Genomic DNA, 11564 nt, shown 5'->3' with positions numbered 1-11564 from the left:
AAGGGACTGCTTTGGGGTGAGGATGGAAGCAGGAGAGAGGGGCAGGCTAGCTTTTGGGGTGTCTCTGCACCTCCTGGGGCTGGGTTCTGCTCCCTGCTTTCCAGCTGACTGCCTTTGCAGCAGCCCTGGCTGGCCTGGCATGTGGTGAAGCTTATCCAGCTGTCAGAGGGCTTTTTTTAGTACAGTCGGCTTTGGAGCTTGCCACTGCGCAGAGAGCTTTGCTAAGCTGCTGCTCTGGATGCTGCTGGTTTGGAGAGGCCAGAGCGTCACCCTGGCTCTGCCCACACTCACACCCCCTCTTGCAGCCTGCTCACAGGACAATCCCGGGCCTGCTCCTGTGCCTTCCCTGCAGGACTATTTTTATCCCACTTTCTGTGCTATGGGAGAGCACACTGGAGGGCACATCACAGGACCCTGACAAGCCTGCGGGCAGCAGCTGCCTGTCCCTCAGCTCTCTGTCCCACCAGGGCAGCCAGAAGCAGCCATGGATGTCCAGCCAGAGAGAGGAGGGATGGAGGCGACCGTGCTCTGCAGTGCCCCATGCTGAAGGACAGGAGCGAGACCACTGCAAAGGCCAAGATGGGCAGATACAGCCGGGATGAGATAAGGGCCAGACAGCCCAAAGTCACCCTGTGCCACAGCTTGCACAGCTGGCAGGGGCTGGCAGAGGCTAGGCTCGAGCTGCTGCCCTCAAGGGGCAGCCAGGAGAACACTTGCACCCATCACCCACCCGCCCAAGGTGGGGAAGTGAGTGGATTGGGACAGGCACAGGGATCTGTCCCCCTCCTTCTCCCGGCCACGGAATATTGCAAATATCTCCCCTGAGCCAGCCATTGGCGGCTTATAAATAATGCAGCCCCTCGCCGTGCAATAAGGGCTTGTCAGTAGCTATTCTGCTCTCATAAATTAAAGATGAAAAGGTACAAGGCTCTTGCCAGAAAAATGAAGACAAATTTTTAATAGCTTGCCAAGACACAGGGAGATGGAGCGCTCAGGAAAAATGAATTACGTTTTTATTATGTGTTTTATTGTGGTGTAATTGAACGGGATTATCTGAGAATACAATATATTTCCAGAGGAGTGTAAAGAAAACAAAAATAATGATGACACCTGCCTCCTCCCACATGCACCACCCAGCTTTGCAGGGACACCCTCCTTGTGTGTGCTGGCTGGGAGCTGGCCCTGAGCTGCTGGTGGCCACAAGAGGCAGAGATGGAAATAGGAGGGACACAGGACCAAAGACACAGATGCTTGGGGTGGCTTGGTCCAGCTGGAAGGGTCTGGCCGGGCTGAGCCTGGACTCACCCCAAGAGCCCCCCAAGAGCTGTGAGGCTGGGATACAGAGTGGTGTGATGTGGCAGTACTCAGCCACACAGAGCCACTGAGTGTCTTTCATCTGTCACCTGTTTTCATTCTATCCTGAGATCCCCCTTGGTCTGTCCCACACCTGCACAAGCTGACGCCACTAGGCAGGGCCATGAAAAACTCAATTCTGGAGCATTGCAGGTCTGGGGTGCTGCCCTGCAAATCAGCCACGGTGCCTGTTCTCTCCTGGAGTCGGCAGCAGAGCAGTGAGCCCACAGACTCTGCCACTTCACTGCGCTAGGGGGAACATGGCCCCGTGGATTCTCCTGACTGGGAGAGAGAAAACTCATTTGGCCAGTGAGTTCTGGGGGATTGACAAGCCCAAAAGGGACACTGCTGCCTCTGCAGGGGAGTCCAGGATGCAGCAGTGGATGCAGGGTGGCAGGGATGCTCTGCGCCTTCCCGAGCTGGCTCATCACAAAGGTCAAGGGCCAGTCCCAGAAAGACAGCAGCTGGATATCCCCAGAGGTGCTGGGGGTGCTGGCCGGCGCTGGGCTGGGGACATCGATTGGTCCCTGGCATTTTTAATGAGCTGCCCGACCACATGCTTTAACCTTGCCCATAATGAGGGCGAGCGGCAGCAATTCCTACCGCCTCAGCCGGCTCCCCCAGCCTTAATGAGCTAATCAATACTTGTTCTCAGCTTAATTTCCAGCTAATTGCTCTTTAATGACGCCTGGAAATGGGCAGCCTCTTGCAGGGGGGAGCGGGCAGGCTCCCCCTCCCCAGTTCCCGTCCCCAGTGGCAGGGGGTGCCGGGGTGCTGGCAGCATGTCACCTTCCCTGGCTGCGTCCCAACCCTGCTGGCGCTTCTGGAGCCTGGGGAAAGGGAGGGTGGCAAAGGCGACAGCGGGTGCGGTGCCACTGAGCTGGCAGCACCCACCCCGTCTGGAGGAGCCATGCAGCCCGAGCACCAGGGCAGGCTGAACAGAGGATCCCACCACCACGGGGGATGTGCCCGAGCCCCTCAGGACATTGCATAGCCGTGAGGGGTCTCTGCCGATAGCGGGGCTTTTAGAGAGCAGGAAGGCAGGGGTGGTGGGGCTGAGGTGTCCAGCCATTACTCCAGGTTCCGCAGCCCCCACGGACAGGGTCAATGTCACCGCAAGGGGCCGGGGACGAGCGCAGCGGTGCCCTGGAGGTGGCAGCAGAGACTCCGCAGCCGCCTGCCCGCACCGCCAGCCGCACCCCCGGGCCGGGCCAGCCCCGCGGGGCTCCTGTTTGCTGCGGGGTCCGGGTGTGGCAGGAGCCGGGCGGCTCTTAGGGCCGTGGAACCTGGCACAGGAGTGTCAAATTTGGCACGATCGTGCCAGTGCGGGGACATCCCGGGAATGCAGCCCCCGCCGTCTTTTCGGTTCCTGCCCCCGGGTTATTAGACTTGAGCTTGGATGGGGCTGGTGGGAAACCCTTAGGGAGAAGCATGATTCCTGCAGGGATGGAGCTGAGCCGCGGCTCTTGCCGGGGAACCCGGGCGGACTGGGCACCGGGCTGTCCCTGCACACAGCTGCAACCGCTTCCCCAAGAATTTGCTGACGGGTTGGTTCTTCAGAGGAATTCGGTCTGTAAAAGCCTGGAGAAACCTGAGCCTGGCTGCTTCCTAGCGCGGGTCCGGCCTGGCACGCAGGAGGCGGAGGACCTGCCTGCTGCCCATGCCTTGTCCCCACAGTGGAACCTGGGAATGTGGCTGGGAACAGCTCAGCGTTGGTGTGGGCCGGCCAGAACCGTGCTGTTTCAGGCTGTGAGACAGCAGGAAACAGAGATTGTATTTGATGTGAAAGGAGAGAGATTTGGTTTATTATCAGAATGAGCCCCCCACAGCCCCAGGCAGTGTGCTGGCAACATTCTATCCCATGATCTCTGGTGACATTTGCTTCTGCTGTGACACAACCCACATCCTCAACCCCACCAGCCCAGCCCCAGTGCTGCTCTCCAGCCCTGCTGGACATTACGTACATCCAGTCACTTGGCCTAGGACTTTTTTCCAGAGTGGATTTTTCCCATGGCCTCATCTTCCATAAACCCCAGATTGCTATGGGATGTCTGGGGGATCAGCCCAAAGCTTCAGGGAGGGGGTCAGTGGGCCAGGAGCAGTGTGATACCCCTGACTGGATGTGATGTGTTTCAGTCTGATGGCAGAGCTCTGGAGGGATGCCAAGGATGTGGGCCTGCCCGGAGTACCCATGGACTCCTGGCTTCTATGGGACCATCACAAGATGAGAAACAGTGATGGGGAGCAACCCACCTGGAAGAGAGGAGGAGGCTTTGGTGCTTTAGGCTCAGCCTTCAAAGCCCAGTTCCAGGAGCTTCACTGGGCTCATGAAAAGTGAGGAAAAGGGAGAGATAACTAGCCATCACTGGTAGGGAGCCAGGAATGCAATTTACCTAAGTGCCAGGCCATGCAGGGCGGTGATCACCCTTTCCCCCACAAAGTTGTCAAGCAACATAAGCCACAAACCCTGTTTGCAGCCATGGCTGTGTTGATTGACTTCAGGTGTGGTTGAGCAGAACTCCTTGTTAAGCACAGGTTACATCTTCTGCCCCTCATTCATAGCTGCTGTTGTTTACTAACACATTCAATGGTCTCATTAAGCAGGAGATTTAATTAACTGCCATGTTTGAGCTCCATCTTGTTGAGCTGAGCTAAGCTGCCCTTGGCTTTCTGAGAATGGGTTGTGTTGCTCCACAACTGGAGTTGTTCCTGCTCAGATCTGTGTTTGGATTTCACTTTTGGCCAGGGGTTCTCCCCTGTTAGTGGCTGATGCTGCGGTGACACTCAGGTGAATTGAGCCACCCAGAGGCCATCATAATCCCATGAAGATATGTCACACCAAGCATTTGGGCCATGGCACATCATAGGAGAAGGAACCATGTGTGGGAAAGGACAGCAGCCATGTGACCTGCTCCCCCTTGCCGAGGGCAAGAGACACAAATAACCAGAATTACTGATGGTCCGTTCTCAGCAGTGCCTGGGATTTCAGTGCTGGCTCTGTTTCTGTGCTGGCCAGGAGCTTTGTGAGCAGGAGGTGGCATAATGGGCCAGGCTTGCTCCACTGCTTTGCCCCCTGTGTGGAGCAGGGGCAAGTGAGTGTGTGTTTGGTGCAGGAATGCCTGAACATGCAGGCAGTCCTTCACCCCAAAGTGGGAAGGGTGGTATGGCAGGGATAGCCCAGGAGGCTCAGCACTCCTGTCTGAGCCACCTGCAGTCTGTCTCCTCTCTGCTCAGGCTCTGACCCAGCTCTGAGGCTGCATGTAGGAAAACCTCAGCCCTTCCTGACTTTTTCCCTGCTCCCAAAACAGCTGCAGCCCCAGCTGCTCAGCAACTCATGGACGCTGGACTTGAAAACATGTGGCATGTGGGGACCAAACTCAACAGGCTGGACAAGGGGAGCCAGGGAGGAAGGCAGCCCTGAGCCAAGGGGCTGGGGGCCACAGAGGGGGAGTGGGAAGTGAGACTGAAGGCAGAGCTGGCAGGAAACCCCTCTCTGCAGCAGGGGGCTGGAGGGGGGAGTTTGGCTGGCAGAGACAGATTTAAGGGGGCTGAAGCCTGCTGCATTTTCCATCGTTAGACATTAGACACGGCTGGATTCACAACATGATCGAGCAAAAGCCCTGGAACCCGGAACAAATTTGCAGGAGGGTGTTGGAAAGCAGAATCAGATTTTTGCAGCATGGTGAAGGAAACCAGATCCTTAGAGGGGTCCTGATTTGCTTGAGCTTCATGGGGGAATTCAATCCCACAAATTCTTTGCCTAGAGAGGAGGGGCTGTGTGATCCCCTCGGAGCAAGATGCAAATGCAAGTGCATGTTTGTGCTGCAAAGGCATGCTGGCTCCCCCACTCCTCAGAGCCCAGTTCCGGAGGGAAACTGAGGCAGGAGCAGCAAGGCAGGTTGCTGGGGAGGTCTGGAGCCCCAGCCCTGTGCTGGGGCACTTCTGTGGCAGGGAGCAGCCCCACCATTGCTCCAATAGTTCCACTCCAGCCAAGGGAACGCCGTGGTTTATACCCCAATATCCCCTTCAGACGTGGCTCCTGGTGTGGGGCGAGTGCAGACATCCCTCGGGAGTTATCCCCCCATTTACTTACAGCAGCTGCTCAACTTTTCAGTCTATGTTTCCCAACAAATTACAGGTTGAGACATGCTTTGACCACTTCCTTAGCCATGCCCACCTCTCCCGTTCACTTGTCCCCAAGGACTGCTGCCAAGCTGGACGGCAAAGGAGGGGACCCCAGTCCCCCCCTGCCCCACGGACGGGGCGGAGCATTAACCCAGGTCCCGCACACGACTGGGGGTGATTCCAGAGGGGAGGCGCCGGTGCCAGGGAGCGGCAGAGCCCCGGGGCCAGCTTGCGGTGCGTGGCGGGACCCCGGCAGGGAAGGGGTGCCAGCCAGCCCGTGTCCCGGTCCAGGGACGGGCCACGGGCCCGGAGAGGGGCGGGGGGATTCACGTTTCGCTGACATCACGGCGGTGCTGGAGCGGCCCGGGGCCAGCAGCCCTGGGGGCCAGCAGCCCCGCCGCCACGGCCACTGCGCACCCGCGGCCCCCGGCACCGGCGCCTCCGGTAAGTGGCGGCTTATGGCGGGGAGGCTCCTGGGGGACCCCAAGGGACGTCGTGCCTCTTCCCAGCACTGTTCCAGCACCCCCAGCGCCTGCACCCCAGAAGTGAGGAACCAGAGACCAACTCTGCAATTCCCCCGTACCCTTTCTCTGGCCCCCCACATCCATCGGGGCATGGAGCCTTACTCGGCGCAGACTGGGGTAGGGTCGGGAGGGGGAAGGGCTCCGGCGCTGGGACCTTCTGCCCCTTTCCACTCCTGGGGTGCCTGGTGGTCTCTGGCAAACGGGTCAAATCTTCACGGTTTGTAATCCGGGGGATGCATATGTGTAACCCACTATCCGGGCCACCCCCACCCCAGCTCTGCGCTGTGTTAGCCCCGAGAGGGGGGATGTAGCTCGGGGGGGCTGCAGCTTGCCCTTGGGTGCTAGGGGACCTAGGCAGACAGGCTGTCCCCTCCCCAGCCCCGCTCGCTTATGCTGAGTCGCCCCGGGGCGGAGGACCGTAATTTCACCCCATCTCAGGGAAGGCAGCCAGGGTGCGACGGGGTCAGGGAGGGATATTCGCAAAGGGATTTGGTTCATTGTCTCCCTCTCTGGGGACAGGCTCTGAGATGCCATGTTTTTCCCCCCAGGAGAGATAGGAAACCCAGAGTAGTTCAGCTTCTTCTTACCCTGAGTAGGTTATGCAGCCTTGGGGTTTGAGGGCAGGGACCGTGCTGTGCTGGTACAGGCTGGCCACACTGGGTTGGCTGTCAGTCCAGGGGTTGCTCACCTGTGCACTGAGCTCCTCCGTGCTCAGCCTCAGTTGCCTGTGTGATGACTGAGGGGGTCACAAACCCTTCTAGGGAGAGGCCATTCTTTCCCCTGCTTGAGTAGGTGGTGCCTCAAAAGAGGGGTTACAGCACAGGGAGGGAAGGCCAGGCATGACTGGAAGCATCCTCCTGGCTTGACTCCAGCACAGAAAGAGGACCTTGTCTGCAGGATCAGCCACTCCATTGTGCTTGTATGGATAGTGAGGGAGGAAAAAAGGGTTCATGACTCTTGCAAAGCAATGGGGAAAGGGGCTTGAGAGCGATTTTCTGACAGGAGACCAGGAGCAGGATATGAACAAGCTGAACCACAATGTTGTAAAACAGCCTGTCCAGTGCCCTGCCAGCCCTGTGGCTTCCCAGTCTATGGGCAGAGGAGGCTGGACTTTGCTTGCTGGGCTGCCAAGGGAACAAGGATGAAACCCGATGGGCTGGGGTCACCAGCACTTTCTCTCCAGAAGGTGTTCGGTGTCTCAGGGCAGGAGCTGGTTGGGGAGCTCCAGGGTGCGAAGGCCGTGACTTCGGGGGGTGAGAGGGGCTGGGACCAACCCTTCCCTGCACATAATGCAGTGCTGCTGCTCTGCAAGCAAGCCAGCCAGGAGAAAAAGGATTGGGAGACACTTCCTACATCAGTAACACACTTTGTCCCTCCTCACAGGCCAGGATGGCTCCTCAGATCTAGACAGGGAGACCAGAGCAGTGCCAGAAATTGCCATCCAAGTGACAGTGGGATTGGGATAGAGGAGCTGCTGTGAGGATGTCTGAAGCCAAGCCCCTCAGCGTCTCTTGCCTTGTGCTTTCAGTGCTCTCCTTGCACTGGGCTTTGCTCCAGCTGGGCCAGGCTTTTCCCAGCACCTCTGACTACCTCCAGCGGGGCTGGCAACGGCTGCTGGAGGAAGGGGAGGGCTGCTCTGAGTGCCAGCCAGAGGAGTGCCCGATGCCACGCGGGTGCCTGGCTGGCACAGTGCGGGATGCCTGTGACTGTTGCTGGGAATGTGCCAACCTGGAGGGACAGATCTGTGACCTGGACAACACCAACCACTTCTACGGCAAGTGTGGGGAGCACCTGGAGTGCCGGCTGGATGCCGGGGACTTGCGTCACGGAGAGGTGCCCGAGCCCCAGTGTGCCTGCCTCTCCCACCTGGCCCTCTGCGGCTCTGATGGCAAAACCTACGCCCAGATCTGCAGGTTCCTGGAGGCTGCCCATGCCCACCCTGATGCCAACCTCACTGTGGCCCACGAAGGTCCCTGCGAGTCAGGTAGTGGCCCTGGCGCTGTGGGAAGAGACAAACAAGGGGGTCTGGCTTAACTGTTTCACCTGGAAGGAAAACCACAGGGACGGGACTGCACTGGGCGCTGCTCCATGCAGTGTCAGGCTCCCACTAGTCCCCTCACCCTGCTGCTCAGGGAGAGCCCCTTGCAGATCCAGTGCTTGGAGAAATCTGGGAGCAGCTTTGCCAAGAGGGTGTGGAGTTTATGGGAAGCAACAAATCCTGCTGGATCAGATTGGGAAGTTCCAGGGAGCTGTTAGCGAATTCTTGGCGGCAAGGCTGGGTTCACACTGGCCTGCTGCTCCCGAGAAATGTGTCTGCCTCCTGCAAATAGAAACCAGGGTTGGTTTGGCTCGGCTGTGTGATTTCCATCTCCCATTTAAAACTCAGGTAGGGGCTCAGAGGGGACAGTCTAACAGGAAAGCCATGCTCCATCCTGCCCAGTCCGGCACAGGTCACCCCGTGCTGTCACCGCAGTCTGAGGGGTGTCAAGGGTGACCTTATTTTCTGTAGAGCATCATGTTCTTGAGTGTTTTCCCGGGTATATTTGGAGGTGGAAACCTTCCCTTGAACTCTGGCTCATGCTATGGGCCAGGTCATGAAGCAGGTGAAGAAGCATGGGTAAGAAGCATGGTCCTCACTTTATCCCTCCAGGGAAGAGATGTGGGACCTCGAGCTGTTGGCTCCATCCAGGAGATGGGGACCTGCTGACTCCCTTCCTTGCTGGCATGAGCCCTGTGTCAGAGCAGAGGCCTCATTTGGCTGAGAGCTCAACTATCTCATCCATCCTCACCAGCCTCAGGCTGGATGAGTGCCCCCTGGCCTTCCTCCCACAGGAGGAGCATGCTCTGATCACTCAGGAAAGCTTTGCTTTGTAACATTGCTGTTATTGCACTCTTCCTGCTGCATGTGTCACTTGAGCATCATTGCACAGGCAGGGAAACTGAGGCCAGCAGGGATGGCAGCCCTCCATGGACTGGTTGGGGCAGATGGGGAGGGAGCTCCCAGTCCCAGCTGTGAGGGGGGACCATGTCCTTGGGAAGAGTGAGGGTCTGCCATGGGAGGGAGAGCAGACAGACATGGGAAGGGTCCCAGCATCTCTGTGTGAACCAAATGCTGCTGCTCCAGAGACCAGCCCAGGAGAGCCCACGGGACCTGCCAAGGGTGGGACCTCTTCTGAGCCCACCCTGCTCTCCTCTACCCCCCTCCCCAGAGCCTCAGATCACTTCTCCTCCCTATGACACATGGAACATCACTGGGCAGGATGTCATCTTCGGCTGCGAGGTCTTTGCCTACCCCATGGCATCCATTGAGTGGAGGAAGGATGGCACAGAGATGCTGCTGCCTGGAGATGACCCCCACATCTCTGTCCAGGTGAGCGGTGTGCCTAGGGCATTGAAGGTGACCCCAGGGTGACCCCAGTGCTTCTCAGAGCTCATGGACCACCAGGCTTGAGAGAGGCCAAGCCTGGCTGCCTGGGGACGAGAAGGGGTGACTGGAGGCTGTGTAACGTGAGGACAGGGCTGGTGTCTCAGTGGTAGGAGCCATCAGCATAACTCTCTTCTGTGATTTCTTCTACTAATTTTTGAATTTATTCTTAGGGTCCTACAGCAGGGAGTTTGCACACTTACCTGCCTTAAGTTTGCTCTGTGTGCTGGCTTCACTTGCAGTCCCTCTGGCAGGGCTGGAAAGAGGACCTCCCGAGTGCCCTACAGCCTGGGTCCTCCTCTGGTCCTACCAGCACACTCAGGCACTTCCTGCCCTTTTTTCCCATCAGCAGGGCTTCCCTCCCAGAGCTGGCAGGCCTAGGGATCAACATCCTGCCTGCAGCCAGCCCCAAATATAGCACCCAGCTGGGTGTACCTAGCTATTAGTGGGTGTGGGCAGAGGCAAAGGGGCCATGCACCTCAGCCAGGCACCAATGGGAAAGAAACTGTGGTGGAATGGATGGAAGGAGCCAGAGGAGCAGGTGGAACCTGGCACTGTGGCCCCCTTCCATCTTTCTGTCCTTCAGGCCTCCCCATAGCTTGTCACAAGGTCCAGCTGAGGATCTTCACCCTGCCTGGTTGGAAGAAACTCTACTGTCCTCCACCCCTGGCCACTGCACCATAATAGCAGACTGCAAACACAGCTGCAGCCCAGCTGGGTCAGGAAAAGCTTATTTTTTTCCTGGGGATAAACAGAAAATAGCATGGTTGCTACCAGAGCAATCCTGGGACCCCAGTGCCTGCTGAAACAGGGGACTCGGGGCTTTGTGGCACAGACTGCCCATTGCTTCTGCCACAAGTACTGACAGAAATTCCCCCTTCTTGCAGTTCAGAGGTGGCCCCCAGAAATATGAAGTGTCAGGCTGGCTCCAGATCCAGGGTGTGCGGGTGACGGACGAGGGCACGTACCGCTGCTTCGCCAGGAACAGGGTCGGGGAGGTGGTGGCATTGGCCAGCCTGACCGTCTTCACACCGGGTGAGCCATGTCCTTACCCTCATGGGGACACGGGAAGGGATGTTGGGCACAGTGCAGCAGTATGGCAGGAGCTGCTGGAGCATAGGGCTGTGCTGGGCATGCCCCAGAAAGCTGCTGTGTGTCGTTTGGCTTTGGTTCTGGTGGGAAAGGGGACAGGCACAGCAGGGTGGCAAGGTGACATTGTCCCCATGCTGCCATTTCAGACCAACTCAACCTGACAGACTTCTCCCTGCCGAAGCCCCACATGACACCTGAGGACTACGGGGAGAGTGAGGAGGACTACTACTAGCCCAGAGATAGCATGTCCGGCTGCAGAGATCACCTTGCCCACAGCGACCCTCCCTGGGGCTTGGGGACATCTCTGGAGCAAGCACCCTCCGGCCCAAAACTCCTTTTCTGAACAATCCTGGCACAGCAGCCTGTTTTTTGGGGTGGGGGATGGGGTGACACATCCTTTTGGGGCGCTGGGGGACAGGATCCTGCCTGGTTGGCAAGGGCTGGGGCCAGGGGCAGCTCTGCCTGGAGCAGGGTGGATCTGTCCTCTGGCACTGAGTGGAGACACAATGGCAGGTAGGACACTGAGGGGGCAGCTGTGCTGTGTGTGATGAGGACTTGGTGCTGGGGATGGAGACAGCCCCCTTTGGGAGAGTGAGGCCAGGCAGGGGCATTATGTCCTGCATGAATAATTTTTGGGATGCTGGAGCAGAGAGCTGGGACCTGACTGTGATAACCAGTGGGTCACTCTCCTGTCTGCTCTGTATCCCCCAAGCACAGAGACATCCCAGCTTCTCCCCAGAACCCGAGGAACCTGCTGCCAAAACACCCTTCTCTTCTGTTTTGTTTTTAACCAGAAAACTAGTGATTTGAGGAAACCAGGCACTTGTGGCTTTCAGTGCTGTCTTTTCTCCAGCTGAAGCACCCTTGTGGTCAGAAACACTTTGGCCTTTTTTTGACTGACTTCATGTTTTCCCTTCCGTGCCTTTGACTGACTTCATGCTTTCCTTTGTCATTTTTGTTGATGTTATTTAAAATATACATGTAGGCCAAAGCCAAGGCCAGCTGACTGTCCTGCATCCATAAGGATGATTATAGGGGTGAGGAAG

General features: G+C 57.8%; 1 protein-coding gene across 2 annotated transcripts; it reads left to right on the top strand.

Moving 5' to 3' along the window:
* Positions 1–5048: 5048 nt before the first annotated feature.
* Positions 5049–10865, top strand: KAZALD1 (Kazal type serine peptidase inhibitor domain 1). Of its 2 annotated transcripts, XM_088059752.1 has the most exons (5): positions 5049–5922; positions 7386–7986; positions 9212–9372; positions 10314–10461; positions 10665–10865. In XM_088059752.1, exons 2-5 carry the CDS (start codon positions 7485–7487, stop codon positions 10748–10750), a joined length of 897 nt encoding a protein of 298 aa, XP_087915878.1. In that variant the 5' UTR covers positions 5049–5922; positions 7386–7484; the 3' UTR covers positions 10751–10865. The 2 variants fall into 2 exon arrangements, with proteins under 2 accessions (XP_087915878.1, XP_014105645.2); XM_014250170.2 differs by lacking the exon at positions 5049–5922 and having other exon boundaries at positions 6243–7986.
* The last annotated feature ends 699 nt before the right edge of the window (positions 10866–11564 follow it).

This window comes from Pseudopodoces humilis, chromosome 9 (assembly GCF_049639895.1).
Source record: "Pseudopodoces humilis isolate 2021_Gansu_Grassland_sample_001 chromosome 9, ASM4963989v1, whole genome shotgun sequence".
Taxonomy (NCBI): domain Eukaryota; kingdom Metazoa; phylum Chordata; class Aves; order Passeriformes; family Paridae; genus Pseudopodoces; species Pseudopodoces humilis.
The sequence above is the reverse complement of the archived record's forward strand: the minus strand, read 5'-3'. Positions and strand labels throughout refer to the sequence as shown.

Bases quoted from the DNA above. Each gene is read 5' to 3' on its own strand.
- KAZALD1 (XM_088059752.1), top strand. From the start codon at position 7,485: ATGTCTGAAGCCAAGCCCCTCAGCGTCTCTTGCCTTGTGCTTTCAGTG. The intron at 7,987-9,211 runs GTAGTGGCCCTG...CCCCCTCCCCAG, and splicing joins CGAAGGTCCCTGCGAGTCAG to AGCCTCAGATCACTTCTCCT. The intron at 10,462-10,664 runs GTGAGCCATGTC...CTGCCATTTCAG, and splicing joins CCTGACCGTCTTCACACCGG to ACCAACTCAACCTGACAGAC.